The 20381-nt window shown below is 41.6% G+C and overlaps 3 protein-coding genes across 6 annotated transcripts in view; all 3 read right to left on the bottom strand.

Moving 5' to 3' along the window:
- The window catches only part of LOC311086781 (serotransferrin-1-like), an 88973-nt gene that overhangs the window by 41427 nt on the left and 27165 nt on the right, over positions 1-20381 (bottom strand). The gene's annotated exons all lie outside the window — the stretch shown is intronic.
- Positions 2423-6097, bottom strand: LOC311086783 (UBX domain-containing protein 7-like). The gene is made up of 4 exons (XM_084119843.1): positions 5915-6097; positions 5375-5831; positions 4605-4684; positions 2423-3211 (listed from the first exon to the last, which is right to left on the bottom strand). Exons 1-4 carry the CDS (start codon positions 6032-6034, stop codon positions 3050-3052), a joined length of 819 nt encoding a protein of 272 aa, XP_083975969.1. The 5' UTR covers positions 6035-6097; the 3' UTR covers positions 2423-3049.
- LOC311087020 (uncharacterized protein) lies at positions 6177-17022 on the bottom strand (the record flags this gene model as incomplete). The annotated part of the gene is made up of 6 exons (XM_084120275.1): positions 6177-6769; positions 6874-7071; positions 10537-12867; positions 14954-15167; positions 15375-15588; positions 16952-17022. 4 exons carry the CDS (start codon positions 17020-17022, stop codon positions 11885-11887), a joined length of 1482 nt encoding a protein of 493 aa, XP_083976401.1. The 3' UTR covers positions 6177-6769; positions 6874-7071; positions 10537-11884.

Below are 20381 nucleotides of genomic sequence, written 5' to 3'. Positions count from 1 at the left end.
AGATCATATGGCATGGTTTGTATGGTTATATTATAATGACCATATGGCCACATGCTGTGACATTCAAAATACTTTTTTACAGATCAACATCTTATCAATAATATCTAAAATTGGGAATAAAAGTAAAATCAGAATAAACAATGAGAAATATGAACTATGAACACCGTAATTATTAACAGGAGGTTGGTTACAGTTTTATACTCAATCGCTTTGGCACATTTTTCCAAATAGTGTCTTAACATTCTCTGAACTGTAAGTGTAAATGTCTCTCAACTGTTTGCTTGAACATCAAAACTCTTGCATGTCTGCAAAATGTAGTTACTCACCCAAAACATTTAATCCATTCTTCAAAAGCTAGTTATTGTGTCAATAAATTGGGCCAATTGTGTGAGCCACCCTGGTCAAAATGAGTTTTTTTCACCATGGAAATATTTGTTATAGTATAGAAATTTCATGGTTGTATTTCTACTTTTTTGTTGACACGCTGCTTTCAATACAATACATGAATGCCAGTTTTGTCTATGCTCTTGTGGATTAGCTTTTTTTATATTTCAACAGTAGGACAAAATGTACCTGGAAAATTCAATACTGTACAAAAAAAAGAAAATGTATGTATTTATACAGTATATTTATTTTTTACAGAGATGTATGTACATGTAAACTGAAAATTCACAGTTGCTTGTTCATTTGTACACACTCCTTTATGTCTTCCCATAACACTAACACCACCATTTATTTACACATCTTCCTATTGCTCTTCCACAACAAGCAACAGTGAATTTACAGTTTACATGTAATACATTAATACAAAATTAAATGTACCGAATAATACAAATGTATTTATACAGGGTTTTATATTTAGGGTTTTAACGTTCCTCCATGTTAAAAAATGGTAGTGATTGTGCTTGACAAACTCCATATACAGTCCAAACTGTGATTCCTATTCATTACAACGGCAGACCATAAGTTTAGCAGACATTACAAACATTCCATGTCAGATATTTATGGAATAAACAAACATGCATGTCTGACAGATGTTGATGAACAAGAAACTAACTGTTCAGAGATCTGAACTTATATTGTTTTGAGAGAGAAAAAATATTATTCTGAGACTTGAGCCAAAGCCTGAGAAAAGCGGTCACTCCAAGACATTGAGCTAAAACTAAACTGACAGTGACCTCTGGTGATCAATTTGTAACATGAATCTTGAGGGTGTCACAGAATTCTCGACAGAACAGCTCCCAAAATAACAAAATCTGGTATTTTATTCTCACCTTCATGTTTTCCTTCTGTTATTGAAGTCACGTTTTCTAAAACGCTCTCTAAATTTAAAATAGACACATGAAACAAAGTTCACTCCATTAGTCCCTCATAGGGATGCACGGATACCATTTTTTCAGAACCGATACCGATCCGATACTCTGCAGCTGTGTACCGGTAAATTCTGTGATGTCAGTCGTCAGAGGTGACGTTTAAACGCCGCGCCGTTGTCTTGTTTCCAGGCCTGGTGTCATGATTCCTTGTTTTCCTTTACGATGAGCATAAAAGAGCACAGGGATACCAAGGCAAAAACCAAAAGAGTAATATTATGAAATATTATTAATTTAAATAATTGTTTTCTATTTAAATATATTTAAAAATATAATTAATTAATGTGATGCAAAGCTGAATTTTCAGCATCATTACTCCAGTCTTCAGTGTCACATTAAATCATTCTAATATGGTAATTTGATGCTCAAGAAACATTTTCTTATTATCAATTTTGTAAAAAGTTGTGCTAACCCTATTTTTGTGGAAACCGTGATTTTTTTCAGGATTCTTTGATGAACAGCATACAGTTACAAGATACCCATGGTAGGATTCTCTGATAATCAATATTTTTAAGAGCTTTAACTAATATTCTTTTTTTAATTTAATTTATACAGAATTATCTAACATTAATGTTAAAGTAAATCCTGCGAAAATCACCTGCTTAAGACTACTGCAGAAATAGATATTCAGTCATGTGAATATCAAGGTTGCACCATTCCAATACAGTGGACGTCTTGAGTTATTAGCGGCAATTTCCTGCAAATAAACATATAGTTATCCATGAAAAAATAAAAGAAGTATCAGCTACTTTGAGTATTCATCTGCCCCCAGTGGCCGGATCCTTATGCTCATACTGTTCATAATGTTGGAGCGCTACTAAGCTAAAATAAGAATCTGTGTCACTTTGAATCACTTAAGATCTGTAGGCAAAAATAAAAGCTTGCCCTTAAATACATATAAATACAACCGGATCTATGGCACACGAGTCTTATATGTTCAAGCACCTTCTAGAACATTTGGTTCAAAACCACAACGTTCCTACCAGGAATCATGCCACAAAAGCGGATACTGTTAGATCAGTTACTGAAGAAATACTCAAGTGGACCAGCTGTCCCTTTTGTTTCAATGATTATATTTGAGAATCAGTTTTTGTGGAAATGATGCAGTATATAAAAAAAGGAGACAGAAACTTACTATAGCTAAATGTCACTCTACTCCATTCGTCCCTGCACACTGCAGATGAGATATGTGAGGGTTTACCTCGAAATAATAAGCATCCACCCCAATTTATCACCTGAGCCCATGTTCAACAGGATCCCAACCTGCTCTAATGATTTTGTCAGGAACTGGTAGACATTTTTGGAACTGATGTTCAATCCTTAGAAATTTTGCATACACATGATACACAATGTTTTTCTTATATCAAGGCCATCTGTAAAAGCTTTTAGGGATTAAATTCCATATCAAAATGAGCTTAACTCGTGTACATGGACTGTCTTGAAGAAATAGACCCAGACAGGATGGGATGTGCCAAGTTGTTTGTAAATAAATACGTTGACAAATGCAGCTCAGGGGACGGTCCCTATGAACTACCAAATGTTCTGTGTATCCTGGACTTATTATAAAAAAAAGGAGAAAAAAAAAGAAGACAAGTGGTAACAGGGCACAGTCAATTCAGTCTTTCTAGGGCACAAGTGACAGGATAGAAGGAGGTGTGGTTTATCTACAAGGGGAGGGGCTAATTTCTCTCCTGCACAAACACAGTCTCCTGCGGACACAGTCCTGCTTCCTGCAGTGTGATGTCATAGTCCAAATGAGCGAGTCTTCGGCGGGGGAAGTTGGTGACAAGTTCGAAGCGTTCGTTGGGGAATCCCTTAGACTGAACATGTCTCACCAGTGCCTAAAAAAAAAAAAAGAACAAAGGAAGAAAATGAAGGGTACAAAAACAAAACTGTGGATAATTCCAGATACCTTATTATCCGAATCAATCAACCGGTTAAAATGTACACATTGACTGGATTGAAAATGCAAATTCGCTTTCTGACAGTTGGTGGCGCTTACAGATATACCCCAGTACACAAAGAGACACTGCGCAACGTTCTGTTTCTGACAACCGCTTGAAGTTGTCACAGGGAAGAGAGGAAGTCAAACTGTATTTACATGCTTTATAACCGCCATTTAGATTTTTGTATAATCTTAGTATTTTATTTGATTCTTGTATTTACTATATTTCGTATTCAAGTCAAGTTCAAAAATACTTGGTCTTAATAATTATTTTCAAACACTTATACCAAAACATGCCAGCCCAGACAAGATATCTAGATATTGGTTAAAAATTCTTAAATATCAGAATTTTGCATGTTTACTTTATACAGTTTTATTGTATTTAAAGGGATAGTTCGCCCAAAAATGAAAATTCTGTCATCATTTACTCACCCTCATGTTGTTTCAAACCTGTATGACTTTCTTTTTTCTGCTGAACACAAAAGAAGATATTTTGAAAAATGTCGGTAACCAAACAGTTGATGGACCCCATTGACTTCCATAGTATATTTTTTTCCTACTATGGAAGTCAATGGGGTCCATCAACTGTTTGGTTACCGACATTTTTCAAAATATCTTCTTTTGTGTTCAGCAGAAAAAAGAAAGTCATACAGGTTTGAAACAACTTGAGGGTGAGTAAATGATGACAGAATTTTCATTTTTGGGCGAACTATCCCTTTAAATGTTAAAGGGGTCATTGGATGCCCTTTTCCACAAGTTGGTATGATTCTTTAGGGTCTTCATGTAAAGTTTTAACATACTTTGGTTAAAATTCCTCAATGGTTGTGTAAAACAACACCCTTTTTACCTCCTCAAAAACAGCTCTGTTCACAGCGACTCGTTTCGGTGCAAGTCTCTTTAAATGATAATGAGCAGTTGTGGGCGGAGCATGAGCAATATGACATCATATTGCTCAGAAAATCCAAAAGGCTTGATTATTGAGAGTGTTTAGGCTTTTTGAGGATAAAAAAAAAAGGAGTGAATGGATTTTTTTCATTGTATGGTGGTTGTGTCCACACACTGCAAAGACACATTTATATGCAAACACCATTTTAAATTGATGACCCCTTTAAAGATTATTTTTATTATTTGAAAAAAGTTATTAAACTTAATTGAAAGGACAACACTGAAGTTTCTTAATCTTTTCAACATCTTTGTGTAATTTGATTAAGTGTAATTAAGGGATAAGTTGGCAATGGCGAAAAGAGTGACACCTTTGAACTGTACAAATTGTGAAACGCTGTACCCACCATAAGTTTAGCTTTAGCAGACAATGCTATCTGTTCCCTCTGGCCATCTGGATATCGCAGCATTAAGCGGGCCTTTGGACCTGCGGACAGTCATTTTAGTACAATTTGTTATTTCTGCATTTTCTCTGAATATTATTACCATGTATAAAAGTTCAAATCCTTTAAAAGTGTCAGTTTACCTAAAAACTGTCATTATTTACCCCACGTCATTCTAAACCTGTATGTTATTTTTTTCTGCAGAACACAAAAGGACAATGTTTGAAGATCAGCTCTTTTCCATAAATGACAGAACAAAACCTACACAAGCTAGCCTTATGACTTATGACTCTAATGCAAATCTTCTAAAGCCATCCAATAGATTTGTGTGAGAATCAGACTGAAATTTAAGTAATTAATTAACAGATGATTCTCATGGCTTAAAAGAATGATTCATTCACTAATAGGATTGCTTCGGTTCTCACGTTCAGCTCACTGTCTCAATAAGTTCATAATGGTTCACAAATGATCAGAGAATAATGACTTCAATTTCAATGGGTTTCTCACACACAGCTGACTTGAGAGAACTTGGAATATAATGCACAAGTCATATGAACTACTTTTAGGCTGCTTTTACATCCACTATGATCATCAATATCCTTTTATGTTCTGTGGAAAATATAACTGCAACAAGAGGGTGAGTAAATAATGAGAGAATTTAATTGACTTTGGCTTAAAGGGCTGGTTCACCCAAAGATGAAACAGACACCTGACACAACAGAGATGCCGTATACCGTTGTCGTCTGGATCTGCTGTGCTGGTGCCGGCAGGTTCTGAGGGCTGGTGTGATGTTGATCTGTGGTTTTCTCCCAGCCGCTGTTGGGACTCTGTTTGTCCTGTCTGACTGTGACTGAGCCCAACCGGCTCTAGGTGATTCTTCTTGCTCTCCTCTTTCCTGTGGCACAACTCTTTGTGTGGGGACTTCCTGTGATGGGCTGGGCTGTCCGGCCTGGTGGGAGGAGCTACTTCTGCAGAGATGTGTCCATCTAAAGAATCCTCCCCACCACCGATTTCATTATCTGAACCGTCAACTGAGATCAGGCCCTCGCTGTCAGAGAAAGGCTCGGCATCTGAATCATCATCTGAGCGTGACTCTGCCTTGTCCTGGGCGGACTCATAGTGTGTTTCTTGAAGAGAGGCCCGGATAGCTGCTTCTAACTGACTGTCCTCGCTGGCATCTATCAAACTCTCCTGTATAGACAGATAAAGGATTGCGATGTAAAGAAAATATGTTTTTTTTCAGGAAGCTCCAGAACCTTAAAGGGGACACTTACAGAACGAGCCCGTTTGGCCGGAGGTTGACTGGACTGCCCATCCAGCTGCCCGTGCTCTGATAGGAAGCCTGTGACCTGATCCAGGAATGAAGACACATCTAACTGGTTCCACTCAACCATCTTTTGTCCTGTGTTTGTCAGAGATGAAAACACTGAAATACTCGGAATTTCAGACAGTAATCAGAAGCACTTTTTTTTTTTTTTTTTTACCCAGTTTTGACCATGCATAAGCTTATGTAATAGTCATACCTTAATATTTTTTCAACTTAAGCCATTTTGCATCTGATGAACAATTTTCATTAATGAATGAATGAAACATTTAAAAGGTTTGCTTGTTACCATGTTATTACAATGTTATTACTATGCTTACCACTTTTTTTTTTTTTTTTATGAGAAATTCTTTGAAAATTAAAATTACACCTGAACTGTAGCAAAACCAGTCTGATGCGAGAAAAACACTTTTATCAATACCAGTACTCCATTGTAATCAATGGATTTAATTAAACATCTAGTTTAAAACACACATGCCAGGTTCTAGGAAATACTGTATATTTTTTTTAATCTGCTTTTAAATTCAGCAACAAAGTCAAAATAAAACACTATTTTCTCCATTTACTTGCATGTCATGTGACCATTAACTGGCATCAGAGAACTGTGGACATGCAAATTTGTTATTGAAGTATTAACTTAAAATCTCAAGGGGTATTTCAAGAAAATATTCTTTGAATAAAAAAGTTTGGAAACCGTAGGTTAGGCAGAAAAGATGTATAAATGTGAAATGTAATACTTCCAAACAAGGGCTCTGGCTCCACCAGAATGTCTTGCTTCTGAGGAATGGGTGCTCGCACATCATCTCTGCCAGAGAGGAGGACACAACAATCAAACTCAAAGCACAGAGCATGCAGTGACTTACAAACACCATAAGAACACCATAAGAACACCATAAGACTGCCACTCACTCTGCAGGAGGGTGTCTGCTGCTGGAGGCTCCGGCTGAACTGGCACTTGTGCTGGGTTCCTGGTTCTTGCCTTTTCGTGTCCTGTGTTCCTGAAGATCATCTGTGATTGCCTGGACTATCTGCCCATTGCGTCCCTGCGTTACCGAGCCCAGCATCTTTCTCTGCCCACCACGACTGACCAGCATCTCTATCTATTTCCTGCATTATCAATAAACATTTCTGTTTCACTCGCAAGTGGATCTCTTGCCTTCATTTACAGAGCCTGACAATCTCAGTGTCCTCATAAACCTTAGGACATATATGTTCTTTTCAAGCATAAATAGATGACCATATGAAGTTCATTATCAAAAATTTCAAACAATGACCTTTCAAACCATGTTGTGTATGCAACCTAGTATAAAAAATATGACCTTATATACCATGTTGTGTATGTGTAAATTGTCCCCGCAAACCAGTTTATGATTTGTATGTTTGTTTGTTTTTTTCACCAGTCACAAAATAAAATAATAAAATAACATCGCTACTACTTGGCCGTTCTAAAAAAAAAAAGTCAAGAAAAAACAAGTTAGTAAAACATTACAATATGGGTTCACTATATGCAATATGTTTAACTAATGCATAGATCATGTAGAGCTAATCTAGAGTTAATGTATGACCCATGAATAACTCAACCATTTATTAACGATTATTTAATCAGCAGCTAATAAAGATCAAATCTGTTGCTATTACAGTTTTTCTGAAGTGCTAAAACACATTTCTCAAAACATAACTCATTTCTCGAAAAACCTTAAACACAAATCCAATTCTTCAAACTAAAATTCACAAAACTCTGGCTGTCACATGCCTGTCCTGTCTTGTGCTGCACATGGGTGTTTTGTTATTTTGGGCCATGTGCTCATGTCATTGTCTGATCCCTCCCACTTGTTATCTGATTATTGTTTGAGTTCTTCCACCTGTTCCCTCCTGATTAGTTTCCCTTTATAAGTCCCCTCTTGTTTGCAGTCTGTGTCGGTACGTTGTCTTATGTTTCCTGTTCTCTGTGATTCCCCAGTAAGTTCATGTTCTGTTTTTGGTTTTGTATTTTCTAGTTATGTTTTTCCCCCCTCGTGGGTTTTGTTTTGTATTTGTTTTTCTTTTATAAATAAACACCATTCTCTGCACTTGAGTCCTCGCACCTTTTTGCATTTATCCTGCCGTGACACTGGCAAAATCAAACTATTGCCTCAACTTTTTCACCCGTTCTCAAAATCAAACAAAGCTTTCAGATCGTACACACATCAGTCAATATATAAACACTACAGATACTAATGAATTCAGAAAGCATCCAACATGAGGTTAAATAACAAATGTATATTGCATGCAGTAAAAAAAAGTGCAATTACATAAAAAGTATATAATCACAACTAACTACGGTGAATATATTCTATACCACAAGTAGGCTACAGTATTGTAGTGAATATTGTAGATTATTGAATGCCTGTATATTCAGCAGTTGCATGACCTGTCTGACCTGAGTCAAGTTAAGTCCCCTTTATTTCTATAGCGCTTTATGCAATAGAGATTGTTTCAAAGCAACTTTTCAAGTGATAACAGGAAAATGATGATCAGTAATGCAAATAGTTCATTTCAGCTGTACAGCAGCTTTAAAAGAAAATATTGTCATTGTTCAGCTGAAGTCAGATCCATGTTACAGTTTTTCTGAATTGCTAAAACACATTTCTTGAAACCATCACTCACTTTCTCAAAACCTTAAACACAAAACCAAATTTTCAAACCACAGTCAGAGAACATCTGACTCTTCTGGCAAAAGCAAAACCATTTTATCTGTGCTCAAAATCAAACAATGCTCTCAGATCATATATTGAATATACAGTTTTTTCAATTGCTAAGAAGCTTTTGCCAATTCTTAAAATACTTTTTCTAAACTCTTAACACAGCAACACACCTACATCACACAATTAGCCAAATAGTAAATTTTCTGGCCAAAACCACATTTTCTTAAATATATACAAACTCTACATTTCAAAACGCAAAAAAAACAAAAAACTTTTTCAATATACATTAACTCTATCAAAACACTGCAAACCCGTTAAATAATTCGGTCAAAACTTTAGCACTCGTTTTCTATCCAACATGAACACATAGTCAATCATAGCGTAATGACTGTCAAAATATTAACAGTTGGAGTTGGTGGCATTACAAAAACTGCATTACTTGTCATGTTTCAGTTCTATCTGTATAGAACATACAGTATGAAATCCATTTTTTTTATTCATTCAGCTGTGTGTGTGAATTCATGGTGCATTAGATATGTGTACAACATAATATCTAAAAGTCATCAATACTTTATAGAATGTACAACTGAAAAAAAAAGTGACAGAATTGCTGCAGTAAAGGCTTTATTAGCAATATGAAATTGCTGTCAGTGAACAACAAAATGAAACAAAGACAAACATACATGGCCTTTGGTTTAAAGTGTGCAAAAATAAAACAAAAATGACACACACACACACACACACACACACACACACAAAAAGTCCTGTTCTAATCTATAAGATCTTCAGCATTTGGCCACATGTTCTCGTCTACATCACATCGTATGTTGTCTCTCGCTATACACCTTGGAAAGAAACACTTGGCATGCCTTGAATCATACATTAATCATCATTATAATAAATTCTGTTAATTACATAACCATTACTCAACAGTTTCCAATTAGTGTCTTAACATTCTCTAAACTGTAAGTGTAAATGTCTCTCAACTGTTTGCTTGAACATCAAAACTCTTGCATGTCTGCAAAATGTAGTTACTCACCCAAAACATTAAATCCATTCTTCAAAACCCTATTATTGTGTCAATAAATTGGCCAATCATGCGAGCCACACTGGTCAAAATGTTTAGAGGTTTTTTCACCATGGAAATATTTGTTATAGTATATGTACTTTCAAAACAATACATGAATGCCAGTTTTGTCTACAGGTTTCAACAGTAGGAAAAAATGTACTAGGAAAATTCAATACTGTAGTAGCCTACATAATCAGAAAATTAATGTACATTTATTTTTACAGAAATGTGTGTGTAAATTGAAAATTCACAGTTGCTTGTTTATTTGTACACACTCCTTTATTGTCTTCCCATAACACTAACACCACCATTTATTCTTACACGTCTTCCTATTGCTCTTCCACAACAAGCAACAGTGAATTTACAGTTTACATGTAATACATTTCTACAAAAATTTATGTACTGAATAATACAAATGTATTTATACAGGTTTTTAAATTTAGGGTTTTGAGTTCCTCCATGTTCAAAAATGGTAGTGATTGTGCTTGACAAACTCCATATACAGTCCAAACTGTGATTCCTATTCATTACGGCAGACGTTTAGCAGACATTACAAACATTCCATGTCAGATATTTATGGAATATACAAACATGTCTGACAGATTTTGATGAACAAGAAACTAACTGTTTAGAGATCTGAACTTATATTGTTTTGAGAGAAAAAAATCTTATTCTGAGACTTGAGCCAAAGCCAGAGAAAAGCGGTCACTCAAAGACATTGAGCTAAAACTAAACTGACAGTGACCTCTGGTGATCAAGAACTCCTACTGACAGAACAGCTCCCAAAATAAAAATAAAATTCTGGTATTTTATACTCACGTTATGTTGTTAAAAACTCGTGTGGTTTTCTTTCTGTTATTGAAGTCACATTTTCTTAAGCACTGCAAGGCTGCCTTCTTAAAACGCTCTCTAAATGTACAATAGACACATGAACGTCTCGGTTACGTATGTAACCCTCGTTCCCTGAGTAGGGAACGGAGAAGTTACGTCGGATGACGACGAATGGGGTTTCGCTTAGAAATCCTATCATCTTCGAGTATTAAAACACGAGCCAATGGCAAAGAAATGCCATGGGTCTGCGGAATTTGCATAGCGTAACTCCGCCCCACCCTGGGGGTATATAAGGAAGTCGCGAGCAATATGCAGATATGTCTTCGCTGAGGAGCCGAGACTGAACTCAGGCGTTCCAGCGGTACAGCGGAAGTGGCAGGGAGACGTAACGTCTCCGTTCCCTACTCAGGGAACGAGGGTTACATACGTAACCGAGACGTTCCCTTTCGTTGTCACTCCGAGTTACGTCGGATGACGACGAATGGGGTTCCCGTATAATCACGCCACCTCTCGACTGTCTTCCAGTGCCCTGCGTAAGTCTGAGCTCCCTGTCGTGAGACTAGCACGGACGAAGGAGTCCTACTTAACACAGGAATACCAAGGTACACTGGGAAGCATATCCAGTGGAAATATGCAATCATGCCCAACCCGAAGGGGGGGACTTGGAATACACATATGACCCCGAAGGGCAGCATACGGAGCAACACTGGGGTGTCCAGCCGCAGGTGGAATATTTCAACCCCAGGGGTGGCAAGGTGGCTTGCCAAGGGAAAGACACATGCTCAAAGAGGCTTACAGTGGAATACACATGTGGGGGTCGCCCGAAGGGAACCATGCACATGGAGACACCTAGCCAAGCGCGAAAGCTGCCAGTGGCATAACTCTGGCGTTGACGTCGTCAGTGCTGGAGGAGACTCAGGGCTTATGAGGCTCACCTGAGGAATATCGCACGTATCCCGTCCGTGGAGAGGAATGGCGAGCAAGCGAAGACACCTGAGCAGAATCTAGCACCGGCTAGTTGAAGCGAGTACATGAGAAGAAACTGGCTCTACTCGGAGATTGTAGAATCTCGCGAATGTGTTAGGTGTCGCCCAGCCTGCAGCTCTGCAGATGTCTGTTAGCGAGGCGCCATGCGCTAGAGCCCAAGAGGATGCCACACTCCGAGTGGAGTGGGCCGTCACACCAAGGGGGCACGGTCGACCTTGCTGCTGGTAAGCCAAAGCAATGGCGTCCACTAACCAGTGAGACAACCTTTGCTTGGAGAGAGCCTTTCCCTTCAGCTTCCCACCATAACAGACAAAGAGCTGGTCTGAGGTCCTGAAACACCGCCTTCTGTCTACGTAAGCACGAAGGGACAGACTGGACAGAGCAGTGCCAAGGCTGGGTCTGCCTCCTCCAAGGGCAGCGCTTGCAGGTTCACTACCTGGTCTCGAAAGGGTGTGGTAGGAACCTTGGGCACGTATCCAAGCCGGGGTCTCAGGATCACGTGAGAGTTAGCCGGCCCGAATTCCAGGCACGCTTCGTCAACCGAAAATGCCTGCAGGTCCCCTACCCTCTTGATGGAGGCCAATGCAACCAGGAGCGCTGTCTTCATTGACAGGAACTTAAGCTCCACTGATTGCAGAGGCTCAAAGGGAGCACTCTGCAGGGCAGTTAAAACCACTGAGAGGTCCCAAGAGGGTACGAGGGGAGGACGAGGAGGATTTAATCTCCTGGCTCCCCTCAGGAACCTGACGATCAGGTCGTGCTTTCCCAAGGACTTACCATCAACTGCGTCGTGATGTGCGGCAATGGCGGCAACATACACTTTCAGGGTGGAGGGAGACAGCCTTCGCTCCAACCCTTCTTGCAGGAAGGAAAGCACGACACTGATGGGGCATTTTGTGGGTTCTTGATGTTTAGAAGAACACCAGTTGACGAAGAGGTTCCACTTCAACGCATAGACATGTCTCGTGGACGATGCTCTAGCGGAAGTGATGGTAGCCACCACCGCTGGTGGTAGGGTACTCAAACCTGCCTCGTCCCGTCCAGGAGCCACACGTGGAGGTTCCAAAGACCGGGACGAGGGTGCCACAGGGTGCCCCGTCCCTGAGAAAGGAAATCCTTCCTCAGAGGAATTGGCCAGGGAGGTGCTGTCGCAAGGAGTATGAGTTCTGAGAACCAGGTGTGGTTGGGCCAGTATGGGGCAACCAATATGACCTGCTCCTCGTCCTCCCTGATCTTGCGCAGGGTCCGCGCAAGAAGGCTCACTGGGGGAAACGCATACTTGCGGAGGCCCCGCGGCCAGCTGTGCGCCAGTGCATCCGTGCCGAGCGTGCCCTCGGTCAAGGAATAAAACAGGTCGCAATGGGACGAGTCGTGGGAGGCAAACAGGTCTACCTGTGCGTCGCCGAACTGATCCCAAATCAGCTGGACCGTCTGGGGATGGAGTCGCCATTCCCCAGAGAGAGGCCGAACTCGAGACAGCTCGTCGGCCGCCTGGTTCAGGTGTCCCGGGATATAAATGGCTCGAAGCGACCTCAGATGCTTCTGACTCCATATGAGGAGGTGGCGGGCGAGTTGTGACATACGGCGGGAGCGCAGACCACCTTGATGGTTGATGTACGCTACTGTCGCGGTATTGTCTGATCGGACTAATACGTGCTGACCCCTGAGCAGCGCATGGAAGCGGTGCAGGGCGAGACGTACAGCCAGCAACTCGAGGCAATTGACATGCCATAGGCACTGGGGTCCTGTCCAGGAGCCCGCGGCAGCATGTCCATTGCACATGGCGCCCCAGCCCGTGGTGGAGGCATCTGTTGAGACAACATGCCGGGAAACTCGTTCCAGGGGCACTCCGGCCCGTAGAAAGCTGAGGTTCGACCACGGGGTGAAGGTCTGACGGCAGGTCGGAGTCACTGGGACCCGGAGCTTGCCGTGTTGCCATGCCCACCTCGGGACTCGATCGCGAAGCCAAAGCTGAAGCGGTCTCATATGAAGCAATCCGAGTGGCGTTACTGCGGCTGCGGATGCCATATGCCCCAGGAGCCTCTGAAATAATTTCAGTGGAACCGCACTCTTGCCCTCGAATTGGCGAAGACAAGTCAGCAGTGACTGCGCGCGCTCGCTCGTAAGCTGCGCGCACATGGCGACCGAGTCGATCTCCATACCGAGAAAAGAGATCCTCTGCACGGGGCAAAGTTTGCTCTTTTCCCAGTTGACCCGAAGGCCCAGACGGGCTAAGTGTTGGAGCACCAGATCCCTGTGTTCGCAAACCCGGTCTCGAGAGTGAGCTAGGATCAGCCAGTCGTCGAGATAGTTCAGGATGCGAACCCCGTGTTCCCGGAGGGGAACAAGGGCTGCCTCGACGACCTTCGTGAAGACGCGAGGAGACAGGGCTAGCCCGAAAGGGAGAACCGCGTACTGGTATGCCTGCCCCTCGAAAGCAAACCGTATAAACGGTCTGTGTCGAGGTAAAATGGAGACATGGAAGTAGGCGTCCTTCAGGTCGATCGCTGCAAACCAATCTTGTGGCCGCACACACTCGAAAATGCGTTTGGCCGTGAGCATCCTGAACGGCAGCCTGTGAAGGGAGCGGTTCAGGACGCGCAGGTCCAAGATCGGTCGTAACCCACCCGATTTCTTCGGAACAATGAAGTAAGGGCTGTAGAAGCCGGACCTCATTTCGGCTGGAGGGACAATCTCGATCGCACCCTTCGCCAGTAGGGTGGCGACCTCCGCTCTCATGACCGGGGCATTGCCACCGACCATAGTGAAGCGGACTCCGCTGTAGCGGGGAGGAGATCGCGCGAACTGAATCGCGTAGCCGAGCCTGATGGTTCTCGCGACCCAGCGGGACAGTCTGGGAAGCTCTAGCCAGGCCTCCAGAAAGTGCACCAGCGGGGTCATACGAACCACAGACGTACCGTCGGTGGGGCAGCGAGGCGGAATGACCGGCACCGGCAAGGGTGGCATAGCGGCCCTGTGCGGGGGCACGGTCATTAACCGCGTCCTGCCAGAGGAGGCCAGGGGAGGGCGCGCGTCCCACGGGGGCGTGCTCTGGCAGGGGTCTGGCGACAGAGGGGGATGAGAGGAGCGTGGCCCGTGGGCGGCGTGTGCTGTCATCCACACCCTCTTGGGGCTCAGAGAAAGAGCATCAGTTCTTTTGGAATGAGATTCTCCCCCAGCCCTCCACCAGGGGAAGGAGTGGTCCCTGCTACCAGCTCCGGAAAGAACTGAGCCCTAAGTCTAAGCCGCCCGTCTCAGGAGTGCTGCTTAACCAAGTGTTAGTCGGCTAAGGGGCAGAGACAGGCTGTGCCAGCCTGCAGCGACCTCCTATGCCAGGCCATTGAAGGCTCGAGGGGAGGGGCCGCATGGAGGTGGCGTCGGCGGGAAACAGACTAAGGAGGCCACACGGAAGGATGACCGTCAGTGCAGATGCCCCTAGTCCGTTCTGGAGAGATCGAAGACTGTTGGGCGCAGCCCTCAATCACCCCGCCGACCAGGCTGCCTGTCTCAAGAATGCTGCTTAGACTGGCGTGGCAGTCTAAGGGGCAGAGACTGGCAGCGCCGCCCTCCTGTGACCTGCTCCTGCTCAGGGCCGGTGAAGGCCGGAGGGGAGGGGGTCGCATGGAGGTGGCCTTGGCGGGAAGCACACAGATGGATGACCATCAGTGCAGACAGACCCGAGTCTGCTTCTAGTGGCCGAAGCCACCCCGCCGAAGAGCCCAGCCTGGGACATGGGGGAGCTGAGAAAATTAATTCCCAGAGCCGCTCACATCAACCTGGCTAAGCTCATGTCTGGACCACTCTAGTGGACACCACCTGACCCAGGATCACGCAGGTACCGACGTCGCCGGAGAGCGAGGCCAGTAGTGTGCGCGGCGGAACGACCAGGCCAGGCGTGGGAGGCATAGCGTCCCAGCAAGGGGGCGTGGTCGAGTCTTCCGCATTCTGTCAGTGTTGGCCAGGGAAGGACCAGCGTTCCACTGCGGCCGGTTCTGACAGAACTCCAGAGTCAGCACTGCCTCGAAGGCGAAGGCGACACACAGGACTGCATGCCTGTGCCACAATAGTGACAGAGAACATACAGACCAAGATCGTCTCACGATCGAGGGCAGCGAAGGCGGAGGACGCCCGCGGGCCGCAAAAGTCACGTGGACTCCCGCGGGCCGGAAGCGTCCTGATGCACATCCGGGAAGCCTACAGCGCTCGGGGGGAGGATGCCACTCCAACCGATGCTTTCAGCTGCCCGGGAAAGCATGGCCATCAGCTCTGGATCTGACTCGACTAACGCTGACACTCCCGAGGGAGGCAACGCAGTCGAATCCTCATTTCCAGAGGAATCAAGCCCGCCTTATGATGCTGTGAGTGACATGACACCATCTGCTGGAGTCCCGAATGAAAACACTGGGTCCCTAAGAGGAACCAGGCACACACGGAAGCTCCACGGTTTGCGATGTGGAGGGGGGCGTGGCCCGAGGAAAGCTCGTCGGAATTATGCCACACCATAACCCTCAGATCACCCTGGCCACCAGCCAAAGTATCCCTCACGTTTTTCTTTTTAAGAAGAGATAGATTGGGGTGTGGCAGAGGGAACTCTCACACAAAGATCATTGAGTCTCGATCTATAAACATCGCGATGGTCATGTTCCCGTAATGAAAACATAACTCATCCACGAGCGCTGCCGAGCGTGATTAAGCCCAACACGCAAAACAGCGCTCGCGACCGTTAAACAGATGAGTCACGCGCCCACATCCAGTAATACACGGGCGAACCGTCTTGAAAAAGACGTGCCGCGTGCAGCTCTTTTAGAGAGAGGAAAAGCTCAGCAGTGTGCTGAAGCGCCCAGGGAGAAACACACTCACTGTCGGCAGATCACTGCACAAATCAGCAGCAGGCAATGCGATCTCGCTGGAACACGCCGTCACACAAACACACTGAAGAGCCGCTCGTCTCGTAGAGTGAAGATGATACAGAATGGCTTGTAGGAGTGAAGAAAACTCTTGGCTCCGAAGCGAAAACATATCTGCATATTGCTCGCGACTTCCTTATATACCCCCAGGGTGGGGCGGAGTTACGCTATGCAAATTCCGCAGACCCATGGCATTTCTTTGCCATTGGCTCGTGTTTTAATACTCGAAGATGATAGGATTTCTAAGCGAAACCCCATTCGTCGTCATCCGACGTAACTCGGAGTGACAACGAAAGGGAAACAAAGTTCACTCCATTAGTCCCCCAGTACATTGTTTACAACACTAAAGCCATAATAAGTATAATTTTCTGGAGATTAGGCCTACCTCATTGAACCATCACTTAACAACAAATTCATTAAAAAACCAATTAAAGGCACAATGTGTAAGATTTTTGGATTACAATAGCCTATCCAAAATCCACCAGAACAATCCCCGCTAGAAATTTTACGTTCCCAGGACGTCCCCACTGGTGTCAAGGACATCGCCTAGTAACGTTCCGGGAACGTTCGAGACGGTCATGATGTGGAGTTCTTTAAAGGGTTGGAGGACGTTTTTTGGCGGACCTTCAGGGAACATTCAGGACGTTCTGGGAATGTTTAGGGGACCATTACTGTAGGACGTTCACACCACATTCCCATAACGCTTTCAGGACCTTTAGGGAACAAGAGGTTATTTTTTGGGTCCTATTTCCTTCCATCACATTTACTGAATGTTTTCAGAAACTTTAGTAACATTACAGGAACCTTTAGGGGACCAAACTAGAATGTTACTGCAGAACCTCTTTCACACTGGTTCTTGCAGAACCTTAATCAGGAATAAGCACTGTCCGCGCTTAACACATTCAAATATAAAATACAAAGCAGGGATCCGTCATTTATTTATAGTGTGAACAAAAACAGATTATAAATTAATATTAATGTGGTATAGGGAGAAAATAAACCAAACACAGTAAATAAAAAATAAAAATGTGTCCAAATATTGGGAATCAAACCTCAAACCTCACATCAAACCTCTAAATATTTTCCAATTTTAATGTTATTTTTAATGTGATGACTTGTTAAACTAAAAGTTTAAAGACCAGTAGATGGCGACAGAGGAGCACTTATCGACTTATTGGTCATTTCCAATAATGGAAAAAGTAGGAAGTCATAAAAAACTATAACTTTTCTCCAAATTGTGACTGAATTACACAGAAAACAAGTAAAGAACGCTCCTTTTATAATCGCTGAAACTTTTGGTAAGTTCAGTATGATACTGTAAGAACAAATGGTATATGGGTCAATGACGTATAAGGATTTTCGACAGGCCAATTTTAAAATACAAAAATAATAATAATAATACCTGTTGCAACTGTTCAAACATTAAGGATGTTGTGTACACATTAATTCATATAAAAAAAATTATTTAAGTGATTTTAGTGTTTCTTCATCTCTAGATGAATTGTCCGTAGCCTTAAAAAATGTAATGTGGTGCGACCGTGATTTATCTTAAAATTAATTTCCTTAACATGCTTAATTTTTTTTACAAGTTCTTAGTAATTAAAGTGTTTAGAAACCAAGTATTTGCATTTCTTTTGAGTTTTTTTTATATAATGATATAATTTTTTCTATAATTTCTGAGTTGCCTTCTTAAATCTAGTTAACAGACTTATTTTTCCTGTAAATCACATAAAACTGATACAAAGGTTTTAAAAATATCATTCACAAAGCATACTGTATCAGTAATTAATATTTCAGCCACAGAAATAGGATATTTTATTTTAAATTTAATACAGTGATTGCTTTTATTGGTCACACCACATGATGAGTGGTCGCTCCAAATGACATGAAGACCTTATATAGTTAAAAATCTATTTAAAGAGATCAATGTACAATACATTTTATACAAAAAAAAAAAAAAAAAAAGATTTAAACCAGATTTTATACAAATTTCACAGAATTTTCCTGAACACAAACATTTTATAAACTTTTTTTAAATAAAAATCACATCACAAACACAAGTGCATCATTTCATTTAACTTGACAGCATTTTTTTCTAACAAATAATAATGTTATAGATATAAACTATTTTATAAAGTATTGTATACAGGTAACATTTGAGGTCAATAGTTTTTTTTTTAAAGTAATTAATACTTTTATTAATCAAGGACACAATCAATTGATAAAAAGTGACGGTATTTAGGCTATAATGTTACGAAAGATTATATTTCAAATAAATGCTGTTCTTTTGAACTTTCTATTTATCAAATAATCCTGACATATAAAATGTATCACAGTTTCACAAAAATATGAACATTGATAATAATCAGAAATGTTTCTTGAGCAGCAAATCATTATATGTGTCCCTGGATCACAAAACCAGTCACAAGTCGCACGGGTATATTTGTGACAATAGCCAACAATACATTATATGGGTCAAATACATTATACACAATACATTATATGGGTTATTGATTTTTCTTTTATGCCAAAAATCATTAGGATATTAAATAAAGATCATCTTTCATATTTTGTAAATGTCCTACCGTAAATATATAAAACATTTATTTTTGTGAGTGAATGCAGCAATCACGAACATAAATGGACAACTTTAAAGGCGATTTTGTCACGGTTTATGGGTTCACTGACTAGTAGCACGTTAGTTGGCTAGAAAAAAAAGAGCTATAGAGAGTATTTTGCTAAATATGTGTACTATATTACATATTTATTATATTTTTACTTATGAATGAATGAATGAATAAATGTATTCTTTTTTTTCTTCTTTAGAACATGATCATTAGTAACAAAACATATTTTAACAGAAAACAATAAAATTAAAAGTCTCAGCATGTTCAAAAGAAAGGAAAAAAAAAAAAAAAGAAGGAAGAAGCTAACTTATATTTGCCTTCCCCTTTTACACATCTTGTTAGGGAGGTGCAGAGACAATAGGAACCCAAGAGCAGATCAATTCAGAATAGAATTTATTGTCCAAAAGGTTGAAAGAAAACAATACAAAACATAAAATAATTGGTAGCCGAGCCACCAAGTAAGAGGGCGAGACAGAGGCGAAATCCAATGGACAGGCTGGGGTCAAAACCAGTAGCGGACCAACAGTTTCAAGGAAGAGGCCAAGGCAATAGTCCAGGACGAAGGCAGGGGGGGTCAAAAGCTGGGTGAGCAAGCTGAGTTGAGATAGGGAACAGGAACTGGGCAAATAAACAACAAAACAGGATCAAATAATCAGACAAGGCTTTAAAGGTTTTTAGAAGCAACCAAAACAAGACTTTCAGGCAAGGGGACAGTGGTGAAGCGGACGAAAACCAAGACACACTGACAGAGAACCAAAGAAAGAGAAAGCATAAGTAGTGGAGAAAATCAGTGCAGAAAATGGGAAACAGGTGTGTGAGTAATGAGAGTGAGAGCACTAATTAGGATGGGATTCAGCTGTGATGGTAGAGTGAGGTGAACTGACAATCAAGACACAAGACAAACACAGCAGAAAGGCTGAAGATCAAACCAGAGTCCTGACACATCTAGCTTTGAAACGGCTACTATTTACTCTTGCAAGATATCATAATTTATCCTTATTGAGAAAAAACTTAATCATTTGAAGTACATTTATCTGAAAATAAAAAACACAATATAATATAAAAAAATAATAATAATAATAATTTAAATATATGCAAAATGGCAAGAAACAGACTGTATGGTAATTCAAATCAACCTCTTGAAGAGGAAATGAGACATTTGTCCCATGTCCAACTTAATTTATATATTTTTCTAATATGGACATTTTAAACCTTCTTTTGAACTGCACAATATGTTTGCTCTCTTTAATTGTTACAGGTAAATTATTCCACAGCCTCGCCCCGTTGACAGATATGCACATGCTTTTGAGTG

The sequence above is a fragment of the Abramis brama genome (genome assembly GCF_963993115.1).
Source record: "Abramis brama genome assembly, chromosome: 7".
Lineage (NCBI taxonomy): Eukaryota > Metazoa > Chordata > Actinopteri > Cypriniformes > Leuciscidae > Abramis > Abramis brama.
The sequence above is the reverse complement of the archived record's forward strand: the minus strand, read 5'-3'. Positions and strand labels throughout refer to the sequence as shown.

Coding starts and splice junctions, on each gene's coding strand:
- LOC311086783 (XM_084119843.1), bottom strand. CDS start 6,034: ATGGTTGAGTGGAACCAGTTAGATGTGTCTTCATTCCTGGATCAGGTC. Junction 5,832..5,914: donor CGGCCAAACGGGCTCGTTCT/GTAAGTGTCCCC, acceptor CTGTCTATACAG/GAGAGTTTGATAGATGCCAG. Junction 4,685..5,374: donor AGCAGATCCAGACGACAACG/GTATACGGCATC, acceptor GACTGTCCGCAG/GTCCAAAGGCCCGCTTAATG.